The sequence below is a fragment of the Catharus ustulatus genome, chromosome 8 (genome assembly GCF_009819885.2).
Source record: "Catharus ustulatus isolate bCatUst1 chromosome 8, bCatUst1.pri.v2, whole genome shotgun sequence".
In the NCBI taxonomy this organism is placed as follows: Eukaryota; Metazoa; Chordata; class Aves; order Passeriformes; family Turdidae; genus Catharus; species Catharus ustulatus.
Genome location: NC_046228.1, coordinates 1,140,703 through 1,155,570, shown reverse-complemented (window position 1 = coordinate 1,155,570; position 14,868 = coordinate 1,140,703). Strand labels below are relative to the sequence as shown.

General features: G+C 48.1%; 1 protein-coding gene across 1 annotated transcript; it reads right to left on the bottom strand.

The window, feature by feature from the left end:
- Positions 1-7,909: 7,909 nt before the first annotated feature.
- On the bottom strand, positions 7,910-12,458 carry C8H10orf143 (chromosome 8 C10orf143 homolog). Its single transcript, XM_033066808.2, has 4 exons — positions 12,385-12,458; positions 11,602-11,742; positions 11,408-11,473; positions 7,910-10,779 (listed from the first exon to the last, which is right to left on the bottom strand). Exons 1-4 carry the CDS (start codon positions 12,451-12,453, stop codon positions 10,750-10,752), a joined length of 306 nt encoding a protein of 101 aa, XP_032922699.1. The 5' UTR covers positions 12,454-12,458; the 3' UTR covers positions 7,910-10,749.
- Positions 12,459-14,868: the final 2,410 nt, after the last annotated feature.

The window sequence follows — 14,868 nt, the reverse complement described above, 5'->3', positions numbered from 1 at the left end:
CTGGAACCATCCCTGGATCCATCCCCAGATCCATCCTCGGATCCATCCCCAGATCCATCCCCTGATCCATCCTCGGATCCATCCCAGATCCATCCCTGATCCATCCCTGGATCCATCCCCAGATCCAGAACAGAATTTGGCCCTTAATGTTCTTTGGAATTTTTGTTGTATGCAAATTAAGTTTAATTTGTGAACTTTGAGCAGTTTGCAGATGAGTTTATCAGTGTTGTGTTATTGAGTTTATACTCCTGGAGTCAGCCATGCACAGAAAACACAGATATATTATTTATATTAAACAAAGTTTAAAGTTTATATTATTTATATTAAACAAAGTCAAGGAATTCAGGCATCTGCTATTCACCAGGAAAACAGACAATCAATACAAAGCCATACTTGTAATCACACTCAGCAGTCTTTTTAGGAGAAATAATTACTAAAATAACCATGGATGGGATTATTAATGACAGTGATGGAACATCCACCCCAGCTGGGGGCTGCAAGGAGCAGCCCTGGGGCTCTGCAGTGCCAGAGTCACACCTGGGAGATGCCTGAGCTGAGGGAGCAGAGCAGTGACAGCCCCAGGGGGGGATCTGAGCCCAGCACTCTCCTGTCCCATGCACTGATTTGGCTCTTTCTGCTCTGGAGAAACTCAAAATAAGTTATTAATGAATTCCTTTTAATATGAGAATTTCTATGAGTTGAGCTGGGTGGAATTCAAACGAAGGTGGGAAAGATCCAGGCTGTGTTAGCACAGGGATGGGACACTGAGGAGGGGCACAAGAGGGAGTCCAGGCTGGCACTGTGACATCAGTGCCAGTGCCACTGGGGCTGGGAGCAGCCTGGGACAGCGGGAGGTGGCACTGGGTGGGATCTGAGCTCCTTTTCCAGCCAAACCACTCTGGGATTGTGATTCTGCAGTGATGCTCACACAGAGCTTACCCAGAACTGAGAGGTACCAAGGTGCTGCAGAGACAGAACAGAGCTGTGGAGGTGCAGCAGGTCCAGCTCAGCTCCCTGAACCCCTCCCTTCATCAGGGCCAGGGCAGGAGCAGGGCTGGGAGGAGGTGGGAGCAAAGCCCTGCCACGCTTCTGGAACAGGAGCAGGGGGAATAAAACGCCACTTTTGGCACTAATGAACGTGTGGCAGTGCAGGAATAGCTCTGTGCCCATAGGAAGTGTGGATTTGCAGCTGCTGTTTAAGTTCCTTTTCTTCCAGAAGTGCTGGTGGGGCTCAGTCCTGTCATCCACTTCCTCTTACAAGCGCCGTCGACTTCAAAGGAAATCCTGCTGGCAAAATAGCTACAGAATTGTGTCAGGAGTTTATTTGCTCCCAAGATTAGATAATTAATGAAGATAGAATATTAAAATTGCATTTACATAAAGCTAAGGGTGATCTTAAAGCGTTCTATTATTTTGTAAATGACCCGAAGTTTGTAAGGCATTTATAATGATGAATCAGGAGACGAGCCTTTCAAATGAGGAAGTACAATTTATAATCTCACTTTCCTTCATTATTTATTCATCCTGCTGTTGAATCATCTGCTCTCCAAACCCTGAAAAGCCACGGAGCTCCCTTTACCTGCCACTGTTGTTCCAGAAGGAAACCAGGTTTTGTGTTTGAGTTGATCCCAATCACATTGTGAGGGGAGCTTCACATGGATCCTTTTCTAGGGCCCAGTTAGTCTGAATTCCATACAGTTCCAGCCTGGTTTGGGCTGGCAGGGATCTCAAAGCTCATCTTTTCCCATCCTGCCATGGCAGGGACACCTCCCACTGTCCCCAGTGTCCAACCTGTCCAGGGATCCAGGGGCAGCCACAGCAAATCTGGGAATTCCATCCCCACCCTCCCAGGGAACAACTCCTGCCCAAATCCCACCCAGCCCTGCCCTCCTTCAGCTGAAGGACACAAATTCCTCAGAACTTTTGCTGTCTGCCTTTCCCTCCAGGCTCAGACTTTGCTACACCTGAATTGCTGAGGATGTAGTGATGGTAAAGCCAGACATTTTCCATTTTCAGCATAAACCCATGGAAATACTGATCCCTTTCCACTCTGGTACTGTGTTTCGGCAGTGCCCTGAACAGTGCCACTGGATGAGCTCCCTGTGCTCCTCTCAAACAACCTCTCACCCAGCAGAGCTTTATTTAAGCTCTGGGTGGGGTTTGGGGTCCCTTCCAGCCCAAACCATTCCAGGATTTTATTCCAAGCATGGTGAGCTCTCAGTGGGCTCAGGAGGATCCCCCCAAGGAAATCAGATCCTTCAACCAAAGGCTGCTCCAGGAGCCTTCCCTCATCCCAAGCAGGAGTAATAACATCCCCAAATTCTTTGCTGTAACATCCCCAGATTCTTTGCAGTAAGATCCCCAAATTATTTGCTGTAAGATCCCCAAATTCTTTGCTGTGAGATCCCCAAATTATTTGCTGTAAGATCCCCAAATTCTTTGCTGTAAGAGCTGAACCCAACCCACCCCAGAGAGCAGCACTGGGCTCAAGAAATGACAGAGAAAATCTTCCCTCCCCTAAAGGAACTGTGCTGCCCTGGGGAAGTGATTTGCTGCACACAGAGACTGAGAAAGCAGCGTTTGGACAGGGCAGGATTTTGTGACTCAGCTTTTACCAGAGCTGGAATGACTTCAACAGGATGCTCAGCACAAGTGATGGAACCCTGGCCATAAATCCAGGCAGAAAACTCAGAATGTTATTTACCAACTCCCCTAAATCACCCAATCTTCAGGAAAACAGCCTCCCTTCACCAAATAACTCACACCAACCATTCCCTTTCCTTACAAGCCCTTTAAAAACTACTCAGAATTCTTTTCCTTCTCAGCTTTGCTCAGAAATGCACATTTTAAAGCTTCCCAGGCTCTTCCCTTGCTGAGCTGCTGAGCCAGGGACTGAAGCATCTGGCACTTGCTGGGAGGTGTTGAGTTCAGAGAATTTAACTTTTATTTAAAGGCTTTTTAATGCCCAACACCCAAACAAACCAGAGCCCTGAGTGCTGAGGGGTTGGGGATGGATCCTGCCCCTCTCCTGGTGCCTGTGATGATGAGGGGGGTGGGGATGAAGGCTGGTGCTCAGGAAGGTGCTCATGAGCAGAGGGAGGATTTTGGGGAGATCTGGGATGTTCAGGGAGGATTTTACTGTGTGGTTTTAGCTGTGCTCTGCCCCACTGAGGAGCTGTAATGGAAAATTCACATTGCACAGAGCTCTTGTTATTCCCAGGGCATGGACAAGCCTGACAAAAGGACAGGTGTGTTGACACCTCTTTATTAATTAAGGACTAATTAATAAATGAGGATTCAAGCTGTGGCTGCCCCTGGATCCCTGGCAGTGCCCAAGGCCAGGTTGGACATTGGGGTTGGACACTGGGGACAGTGGGAGGTGTCCCTGCCATGGCAGGGTGGCACTGGGGGGGATTTGGGGTCCCTTCCAGCCCAAACCAATTTGGGTTCCATGTAATTAAGAGGTAAATGTTAATGGTTTGAGGTGGAGAAGCTTCCCAAGGAGCTGGGTGGAGTTTGAGCACAGAACAAGGGGAAGGGGAAGGGAGAGCAGCAGGAGCTGGGTGCTCAGGTCCTGCTGGAATTCCAGTGGTCAGTGGCCACAGGATCTGCTCAGAGCCATCATGGCCAGCACGAGGTGACAGCAGAGCTGGAGGGGACATCCCTGTGAACCCTGGGGAACCTCAGGGTGGTCCAGAGGAGGAAAAAGCCCCGAGCTCCTGGAGCTCTGTGCTCACCTGCAGCCTCCCCAAAACTCCACAGGCCTCTCACTGTGCAGTTACAGGAGGATTTCAGTCTGATTATACATATAAACTCCCCTCTCCAAAGAAACTCAGAGATCAGAGACGTTTTCTTTCAAGTATTACACTGAAATCTGAACACTCCTGCTGCTCATTACAAAATGTTTCTGCCAGGCACTGTGGAACTCTTAGGCTTGATACTTTTATTGTTAGAATTGTTTTATTTTCTCTACAAATCCGAGCATTTCGCTTCCATACCCTTCTTTTTTCAGGGAAATGTTGTTAGGGAAGTTTTAGTCACAGCTTGAGCAGGATGCACAGTCACAAGTCACTGCAGTGGGTGCATTAACAGGGCCATGAGGATCACAACCAAACACAAAATAAATGACATGTTTGTCCTTCAGCTGGGTGAAAATGGGAATGCAAAGTCTAGAGTCTTATTTTTCCTGATCCCCACGATTCTCTAATCTTATCAAAAATACATTCCCATATTCCTGATAAAGCAGCTTGCTAGAAATGAGTTGCATTAGATTGTGTAGAGCACATTTTCCTAGGAAATCCAATTTCACAATCATGTTCTGGTGACATTTAGCCATTGCTTAGTACAGCAAGGGCTCCTTGGGTGTTTGAAAGGCTGAGTCCTGAGCAGGACCAGGGCAGGGATTGTCCCCTGTGCCACCACAGGGACCTCGAGGGCTGTGTCCAGTTCTGGGACCTCACCCCAGGAGAGGCTGGAGGGTGTCCAGGGAAGGGAGCAGAGCTGGGGAGGGGCTGGAGAATTCCTGAGGGAAATGGGGAAGGGGCTGGAGAATTCCTGAGGAGCTGGGAAGGGGCTGGAGAATCCCTGAGGGAGATGGGAAGGGGCTGGAGAATTCCTGAGGTATCTGGGGGGCTCAGCCTGGAGAAAAGGAGGCTCAGGGGGCCCTTGTGGCTCTGCACAAGTCCCTGCCAGGAGGGGACACCGGGGGGATTTGGGATCTGGGAACAGGGACAGGAGCAGGAGCAGAGGGAACAGCTCAGGCTGGGCAGGGGAGCTCAGGGTGGATTTTGGGAATAATTCCCCCATGGAAAAGGGAGCTCAGGGATTGGAGCTGCCCAGGCAGGGTTGGATCCCATCCCTGGAGTGTCCCAGGAGTTCCTGGAGTGTCCCTGAGTGCTCTGGACAAGGTGGGGATGAGCACAGCCTGGACTGGATGATCCTGGAGGGCTTTTCCAGCCCCAGGGATCCCAGAATTGTGATGCCATGAGCATCCCCCAAGGAGCAGCAGTCCCTGTCCATGCTGGGAACAGCAGGATGGCTGCAGCTCCTCACACAAACATTCTGCTGGGATTCATCAAGGAGTTCATTTCCAGACAAGTTATTTGGAGTGAACTCATTGATCTGAGTGCACTGAGGAGCTGCAATGCTCAGAATTTCCCCATGGAAAGGGAGCTCAGGGAGGGTTGGATCCCATCCCTGGAGTGTCCCAGGAATTCCTGGAGCTGGCCCTGGGGACAGGGTGGGGATGGGGCAGTCCCAGGGTGGGGATGGGGCAGTCCCAGGGTGGGCTCCATGGGCTGGGAGGGCTTTTCCCACCTCAGGGATCCTGTCCATGCCTCTTGCTGTTCCCTGGCTGTGCAGGGAAAGGATCCCTGGCCACTGAGCCCAGCCTGGCAGGAAATCCCCGGCTGCAGAGGCTCAGCTGCAGAGGGAGCCGTGCCTGTCCCTGTTTGTCTGGCACTGGAGGTGCCTCCAGGTTCATAAATCTGTATGCAGTGGTAGGGGTTCTCCACCAGCAATTCATTTTAATTATGTGAGACATAAAAAGACCACCTACAGATGAGACAATACAGCTGTAAGATTCTCAAGGTTACTACAGGGAATACTTCATAACTGAAGTATGTTTTCCCCGAGGAATTTGACTACCATTTGATTTAATTTTTAATTTTTACATTTTAATCAAAAATAGATCAAATGGTGGTGTTCTCCCCTGGGACCCATACTTCAGATATGAAGCAGTCCATGTTCCTTTTAAATATGTAAAGCTGCCATTTATGTATAACTCATGAATGACACCCTGTGTTGCGAGCAAACATCAGGCGGCGATTTCGGGATTGTTGCAGTAACAGCACCGTAATCACACACAAATATCAAATATCAAACAGCCCTGCCTCCAGGGACAGCCTGTGGGGTGGGATCCTGCCCATCCTCAGGGCCATCCCTGTGGGAATACAGCTAGAAAGCAGAACTGCCAGTACTGCTCAGCTTGTCACTACTGATGTGGATCTGTTAGCCATAGTAGGCCGCAAGCCTTGACAGGAGTGAGTAGGCCCAAGCCTTGGCGGGAGTGAGTAGGCCCAAGCCTTGACAGGAGTGAGTAGGCCCAAGCCTTGGCGGGAGTGAGTAAGCCCAAGCCTTGACAGGAGTGAGTAGGCCCAAGCCTTGGCGGGAGTGAGTAGGCCCAAGCCTTGGCGGGAGTGAGTAGGCCCAAGCCTTGGCAGGAGTGAGTAGGCCCAAGCCTTGGCGGGAGTGAGTAGGCCCAAGCCTTGGCGGGAGTGAGTAGGCCCAAGCCTTGGCAGAAGAAAGCAGGATTTTGGAGAAGGAATGCAAAAGATAAGAAGGTGCTTGGTACAGAGTGCTTACCTGCAGTTTCTAGGGGATTTACGAGAAATATTTTATCTACCTGGTTAGCTTAGATGAGGCCTAGATTGAGCAATGTTATCTAGTTACATGTAAGCAAAATACCTTAGTTACATGAATATTATTGGTGCGCTATTTTTAGTAACAATAGAAAAAGTATATAAACTTTGCTTTGTGGATCAATAAACGGCTTCATGGCACCTTGCAAATCATGAAGACCCCGTCCCTTCTTTTACACTATCACATCCCAGCCTGTGGGGTGGGATCCTGCCCACCCTCAGGGCCATCCAGCCCTCCCTGCCCATCCCTGCAGGACCCCAAAGATGGAGGCTGTGTCCCTGCAGGTTGTGCTGACCCCACATCCCCAGGGATGGAGAAGCAGGGGAGGAAAGGCAGGGGCAGAATTTGGAATTCACAGCCCAGCACGGGGTGCTCCAGGCTTGGGACAAGGGTGGGACAGGGGCTGGGGACAAGGGATGGAGGGAGAGCACACAGGGAAGGGCTCCCTCTGCCATGGGATAGGATTTGGGCAGGAATTGTTCACTGGGAGGATGGGATGGAATTCCCAGATTTGGATCCCTGGCAGTGCCCAAGGCCAGGTTGGACACTGGGGACAGGGGGAGGTGTCCCTGGGTGGGATTTGGGGTCCCTTCCCATCCAAACCAGTCTGGGACTCCACAAGGAACAGCCTCAGGCTGTGCCAGGGGAGGCTCAGGTTGGAGATTGGGAGAATTCCAACATTCCTGGAAAGGGCTGTGAGGTCCTGGCAGGGCTGGAGTCCCCATCTGAGGGATCCCAGCTGTGGAGGTGGCACTTGGGGACAGGCTCAGTGCTGGGGATGGTCTGAGAGCTTTTCCCAACCTGAACAATTCCTTGATTCTGTTGCATCTTCCTGGGGTTTTTCCTTTTCCTTTTGTTTCTAAACATTGTGGGCACTGCTTTGCTTCCTTGGGAAGAGCTGGGGACAGCTGGGGAAGGGAGGGGTGGCTGAGCCCTGCTGTCCCCAGGGTGGGGGAGCTGCCACTGTCACCTCTGGGACATGTGGGACAGCAGGAACCAGCCCAAGCTTCAGCTGAACCCCCAGAAAAGTCCCTTGGCTCAAAGCCCAGCCCAGGGATCCTGCGTGGAACTTTGGTGTGGGAGTTGGTTTAAATAATACTAATTTAAATAATATTAATTTAAATAATATTATTTTAAATAATATTATATAAATAATATTTTAAATAATAATGTTTAAAAGAAACAAAACCAAATTTAAACATATTAACTATATTCATTCTAACAAAAAAAAGTCTTGGCTTGTCAGACCCAGGTTGTCTTTAACCCCACTTATCCCAATATTTTGATTTTCCATCTTTTTTGGCAGTCAAGATGCCAAGTGGACTTGTAATTACCACCAAATGAATAAAGTGAGCAACTAAACCTACCACAAAGATCTTGCATGACATAAATAATAAATTTCTTCTCCTCACCTGAGCTTTTATTCACCTTTACTCCTCAGTGCCCTCAGAAATCACTCATGGAATAACACAGCCAGACAATGCCACGCTGCAGCCAAAGTGGTGTTTAATGCTTCTGCTTTTGTAAGGAACAATTTACAAAATACAAAGTTAAAAATAAGAATTAGATCCTCTAAACCTGAATTAAAACCAGGCCAGGGGCCTTTCTCTCTGTGTGCAGGTAAATAAAGCATCACTCTGCTTATTCTGTGTACAAACCACAGCAGTAGGAAATAGAAAACTGATAGATTTTTTTCATCAAGGAAACAAAATTTCAGAGTTCTACAAGGCATACAAAAATAACTCTGTGGTTCCACTGCAGATTTGACACAAATCTGCTTTAAAGGAATATTCACTGCCCCAGCCTGTGCCCTCTTTATGATCCTGCAAAATCCCAAAATAAATTATAAACACATCTATTTAAAAAAATATCACTATTAAAAGCCTTCAGTGGAGCAGACAATTAAACCCCAATTTTTTTCCAGCCTGACTGATTAAAAAAAGCATTTTTTGCCCTGTTGGAAAACACAGAGCAAGGAATCACATCCAAGAGGAAAAGTTCACTTTGAAATTTCTCCAGCAGCATCTGCCTCCCCATTTGGGGAAAAAACCAGGGAGGAGGAGGTGTCTGTGAGCAGCTCCATGTGGTTTATTCAGAATAAATCCAGAAGGGCTGAGGAGGAGTCAGGGCAGCAGCTCCAGGGGTTGCAGCTGGGGTAATTCCCCCAGAATGAACTGAAATGTGAATTTATTTCCTAAATATTTCCTTTATTTCTGCAGGGTGGGCAGAGCCTGGCACAGATTTTTATTTTTTTGTTTTTTTAAATTGATTGAAATATCAAAATATATTGCTCTGCTTTCCCCTGTGCTCCTGGAGATCCCTGTTTGGGATCACTCCCCTCAAACATTTGTAGGAATTCCCAAAGTCCCAAATTCCCAAAACCTGCCCAGGCACTGGGACAGGGTGGGGATGTCCCAAAATCTGGGATCAAGTTTTGCTGCTTTGCTCAGGATTCAGGAACCAAAGGGATCCCAGAAACCCCATCAACATCCTCCAGCCCTGGGATTTAGCAGGACAAAAAAAAAATTTTAAAAAATTAAAAAAACCTGCAAAGGCTGCTGGAAAAGCAGGAAAATTTAAAACAATTCCAGCAGGACAGAAGGAAAACCAGAAAGGAAGCAGCTGGTGCTTGGAAATACTGACACAAGTATCTGTGAACTCCTGAACATGATAAAATTGAATTATTTAACATGGTAAAATTGAATTATTTAAGGAAAAAAACACTTCTTTGGGTTGATAATCCACACATTCCCTGTGCTTCACACTCGATCCATACTTGTGCTGATGTGTTCAGGAAACTCTCCCATCTCAGAAAAGCCCAGGTTTGGTGCCCCCCACTTTTGAGTATATTTGACCAAATTCTGGCCAGTCCCAATTGTTACTTGTCACACCTGAGGCTCTGAGTGCTTTTGCAGGAATTAAACCCTGCAAGCCCTTTATATTTAATCAGATATTTCAGCTTTTCCAGCATAGAAACTGCTGCTTATCCATCTTTTTTTTTTTTTTTAATATGCTTTAAATACCAGGATTTTTAAAATACCAGGATTTTTAAAGGACCAGGATTTTTAAAGGACCAGGATTGGGGATGTAAAAATGAACTCTGACCCCCAGATCTTAGTATCAAGTATGTTAATACTAAGTTGAAAGTATTTATTCTTAATTTAACTAATATTTTTATTGGCTTGAAGGAGCTTTATTTTTTTTTTTAACCAAAATCTGAATGCCAATTAAGTGCAAGTCTGCTTTTAGACTTATTTCCTCATGCATTACCTAATTAAACTCAGTGTTTATATGATATTAATTTATTTAATGAGAATCTCTCCTTAACAACACTCAACTCGGTGCTAACTCCAACTCCACACACAACATGGGAAGGTTCAAGGACTGCAAAAAACCTTTGCCTGAGGACTCTGCAGCCTGATAGACCCCAAAATTAACCCTGCAGAGGTTAATTACCCTGCCATTAGATGTGTGCTGCATGATGAGCTCAAGCCTTTTCAAACAGGTTTTTTTTTTTTAATTTAAATGTAAGCTTCAATGGGATTTTTCCTGCACTTCACAGCTGCAAAACCACTCAAAAATTAAAATTGGTGTCCCCCCCATCCCTGCCTGTGCCCTGCACAAGGAGAATTTTCCAAAGGAGAATTTTCCCAGGGAGTCAGGACTGGTGGGAAACTTCTGGAATGAACAAAACCCCTGGCCCAGAGCAAGGTGAAGGCTGGGCCCAAGGCCAGCTCAACTTCACCAGTCTAAAACATTAAACCAGACTTTCCCTGTCCCTTTTAAATAAATTCTGAGTTACATAAACATGAAATCAGCCTTTTCTTGGCCTTTTTAGACAAATTCTGAGTTACCTAAACATGAAATCAGCCTTTTCTTGTCCTTTTAGATAAATTCTGAGTTATATAAACATGAAATCAGCCTTTTATTGTGTTTTTTTTGACAAATCCTGAGCTACCTAAACATGAAACCAGCCTTTTCTTGTCCTTTTGGATAAATTATGAGCTGCCTAAACATGAAATTAGCCTTTTCTTGTCCTTTTTAGACAAATTCTAAGTTACCTAAAAATGTAATCAGCCTTTCTTGTCCTTTTTAGACAAATTCTGAGTTATCAATACATGAAATCAGCCTTTTTTTGTCCATTTTACACAAATCCTGAGCTACCTGAGGAGCAGCACATGCTGAGCAGGTGCAGAATTGCAGCTTTTGGTGAGTGGCAGCAGGGCAGGGTGGGAGTGCTGAGGAAGGATCCAGGATCCAGGAGCAGCCTGGGGATCCCAGCAGGAAATCAGAAATCATCAGAGCTGCTCCTCTGCTCCCTCTCCAGTTCTATAAGTCCAGGATGTGACTGAAGTGGCCCTGGAAGGAGAACAAAACAGTTTGGCAGTCTTCATTTTCAAATTTCATTTTAAATCATTAAGTACCACCACAAATATTCTTTTTTTTTTTTTTTTTCTCTCCAGGAAATAAATTAACACAATCAATGTCTGCTCAGTCACAGCTCCTGGTGGAAACTTTGCCTTTAATTCCATAAATCAGATTTTGTTATGGACACCCAGCATTTCCCCACACCTCTCCTCGTTTTGGCAATAACTTCAAGGCATTTCCTTAGAAAGGAAATATCTAATTACAGAAAAAAATAGGAGATAGGATGAAATTCTTGAATATTTTGTTGTCATCCAGTAAATCAAGGACAACTAAAATTGGGGTAGAGGAAGTGTTAAGTTATTGTCTCCTTCAGTTACTTCCCAAACTCTGCTTTTTAGAGAGAGTTTGAAAAACGTGTTGAGCATCTCCAGATTTTCCAGCTGGGAATATTAACTTGTGCTCTGCTGAAATGCTAAATCCATCTCCTTTATTTTTAATTTCCATGCTTTATTCCTGAGCAAGGCAGCTGTGGTGGTTACAAAATTCATGTTTTATGGATCTAATACTGGGGAATGAGTCCCAATCCTTTCTGTCCCAAACAGCAGATTCCCACACTTACAGATTCTCCAGCAACACATCTCGGGCAGGGCTGGGCAGAGCCTTTGCTCCCGTGATTTTCCAAAATCTGAGCAACAAAACCAGACACAAATCCATCAAAAAATTAAAAAATAAATAGGAAATAATTTACAGTGTTATTATAAAATATATTTGAAAAGTGATTTAGTAACAAACACACGGACAGTGGGAACTCACCACGGAATTGTGCTTTGTCCTTGCAGCCCAGGGAGCAGGGTCAGGCAGGAATTTCTGCCTGGAATCCAAATCCATGGCACAGTCCATGAGCTGGGCTGCAGCCTCCCGTGGAAGGGTGTCCAGCAGCTGGCACACTCGCTTCTGGAAATCCAGAAACAACATTCAGGTGTCAGTGCAAGGCACGGGAGCCAAATTCTCAGATTTTCCTCCTGTGCCTCCCATGGATCCATTGGGAAGAACACCAGCCCCAGGATTTTGGATTTCCCACTGCCTCTGGTGCTGGGAGCAGGAATTCTGTACCACAGCTCCCTGTGCTTCATGGAATGCCCCTGGGAAAGGCACCTGATTCCCGGTCCTGGTCCCATTCCCGTTCCCATTCCCCGTTCCTGATCCCATCCCCATTCCCGTTTCCGTTTCCATTCCCCATCCCCATCCTCGTTCCCATTGCCATTCCCCGTTCCTGTTCCCATTCCCATTCCTGACTGCCGTTCCCATTCTCATTCCCCATTCCCATTCCTGTTCCCAGCCCCATTCCCATTCCCCATCCCCACTCCCATTCCCATTCCCATTCCCGTTCCCCATTCTCCATTCCCATTCCCATCCCCATTCCCATTCCCATTCCCATTCCCGTTCCCCATTCTCCATTCCCATTCCCATCCCCATTTCCATTCCCATTCCCGTTCCCATTCCCCAATCCCATTTTAATTTCCATTCCCATTCCCATTCCCGTTCCCGTTCCCATTCCCATTCCCATTCCCGTTCCCGTTCCCATTCCCCACTCACACATTCCGGTTCTCCGGCTCCCCCCGGCCCGAGCGCCCCGCGCCGGCCCCGCACGGGCCCCGCGGCCATGGCGGAAGCGGAACCGCCCCGGGAACCGGGATCTGCCCCCAGAACCGCCCCTGGCACCGGGATCCGCCCCGGGAACCGCCCCGGGAACCGGGAACCGCCCCGGAACCGCCCCTGGAACCGCCCCGGGAACCGGGAACCGCCCCGGGAACCGCCCCGGGAACCGGGATCTGCCCCCGGAACCGCCCCTGGAACCGGGATCTGCCCCCGGAACCGCCCCTGGAACCGGGATCTGCCCCCGGAACCGCCCCCGGAACCACCCCGGGAACCTCCCCGGGATCCGGGAACTGTCCCGGAATTGTCCCGGAATAGCCCCGGAACCAGCCCTGGATCCGGGATCTGCCCCCGGAACCGTCCCGGGATCCGCCCCGGAGCCGTCCCTGGATCGCGGCGCCGCGATGCGCTCCTGGAGCCGGCCCGGAACCTCCCCCGGGCACCGGCACCGGCACCGACCCGCCGGGTCACCGCTCCCGTCCGGATCCCGGGACAGCCGCAATGGGACGGGACCCCAAACCCCCCCAGAGCCCCCCAGCCATGGCAGGGACACCTCGCACTGTCCCCAGTGTCCAGCGTGGCCTTGGGCACTGCCAGGGATCCAGGGGCAGCCACAGCAAATCTGGGAATTCCATCCCAGCCAGGGAACAATTCCTGCCCCAATCCCATCCAAACCCATCCGTGGTCAGCTCAGAGCCATTCCCTGTGTCCTGTCCCTCCATCCCCTGTGTCACTCTGGCTCACCCCGGAGCGCTCCCAGGCTGAGCAATCCCGGCTGTCCCAGCCCTGCTCCCAGGCTGAGCAATCCCGGCTGTCCCAGCCCTTCTCCCGGGGACAAGCTCCATCCCTGTGCAGCCAGCCCCTGCTGCCTTTCCAGCAGAGAGAACAGCCACATTCCCTGGAATTCACTCCTGCTGGAGCTCACTCCTCATCGGGGTCCAGCTGCACTTCCAGGAGCTGCCCTCTCACATTCCCTGGGCCCGAGGGTGTCTCACAAAGGATAATCCACACATTCTCCTGTTTTCCCATTTTTTCATTTCATTCTTGCCATGCCCGATAGCAGAATAACCAAAATCCAGTTAGCAGAACATCCCAAGTCCTGCAGAGCTGGAACCAAACCTAAACCCAGTCCCAAGAAATCAGATTTATTTCACTGTTCCCAGTTCCACCGCTGTGTCCTGGCAGCAGAGTTCTGGGGATGTTTCCCAGTGCCTGTTCCCAGAACAGAGGGATGCCCCACAACCCCTGGAATTCTGTGCCACATCCTCAGGGCACCCCGTCCTGCTGTGCACACACCCCAAATTTCCACCTTGTCCTCTCTTGTTTCTGAGCCAGACACCCCTCCAGGATGGGAGCACGGAGCTGCTGGCGCTGGCAGAGGGAGCTTTTCCCCTCCCTGCCATCAGCTGCACTTTCCTCATTTTCATCTGACAGGTTTTGCCCTGGATTTGCTGAGAAATTCCCTTGTACCACCTCAAAATCATTTTTAGGTTTGCTGTTTTATCCTGAGAAAGTGAGGACTCACAAGTCTCATTCCCCTCTCAGTTTTTTCCCCTTTTTCTCCCTCCTTTGCTGTCAACTCCCTCATTTCACAGGGATCCAGGTGATTTAAAAGCAGAATTATTTGGGAAGGAACGTTTGAGATCTCAAGTGCAAGCCCTGGCTGCAGCAGGGGAAACTCCTTCTCCAAGGGTGGGATCCCACACCCTGCCCTGCAGAATAAAACCTGTTTGCCTGGGTTCTGTTCACCCCAAATAAAGGGATTTAGGAGCCACAAGCTCCTCACAGCTCCCCCTGTTCCCTCCTTGCTGAGTGCTGGGACAGCCTTGGGATTTCCAACATTAATTACAATTCCAAACCTGTTTTATTAATTACAATTCCAAACCTGTTTCATTAATTACAATTCCAAACCTGTTTGTTCTCTCTTTTTTTGGATCAAAGCTGAATGAGATCTTTAGAGCTTCAACTGAGTCCTTCATTTTACCATTTTCCCAGTATTTCCATTTTTTTTTCCCAGTAAAATTCCCCGTTATTTTGTTCTATTCTGTGTGTTCATCTCTGTGACATTTAACCAGGAAAACTGGTGATGCCAGAGCCTTTCTCCAGTAAATGTTTTAAAATTTTATTTCATTTCTTCGTTTTGTTTTTTATTTAATTTCTTCATTTAATAGCAATTCTATTTTAATATCAGAATATTAATACTGGAATTTAAAAAAAAGCCACATAAAAAAAGGTTGCTAGGTGTATTCTGGTGTTATTATTTTTAATTTTACATTGCAATAAATCCTATTTCTGGATCAAAACAGAGTGTGGATAAATCCTGAATACTTGGCAAGTTCCAGCTATTTCCAACTGGAATTCCAGTTTCTTTCCTGTTATGTCTTTGTGATATGAGCAGCATTAAACACCTGGAACTTTTCTGCC

What these genes read in the sequence shown, in the direction of transcription:
- C8H10orf143 (XM_033066808.2), bottom strand. Translation starts at nt 12,453, where the DNA reads ATGGCCGCGGGGCCCGTGCGGGGCCGGCGCGGGGCGCTCGGGCCGGGG. An exon ending in GAGCCGGAGAACCGGAATGT is followed by an intron (nt 11,743 to 12,384) that starts GTGAGTGGGGAA and finishes CTGGATTTCCAG; the next exon opens with AAGCGAGTGTGCCAGCTGCT. An exon ending in GATGTGTTGCTGGAGAATCT is followed by an intron (nt 10,780 to 11,407) that starts GTAAGTGTGGGA and finishes TTCTCCTTCCAG; the next exon opens with GGCCACTTCAGTCACATCCT.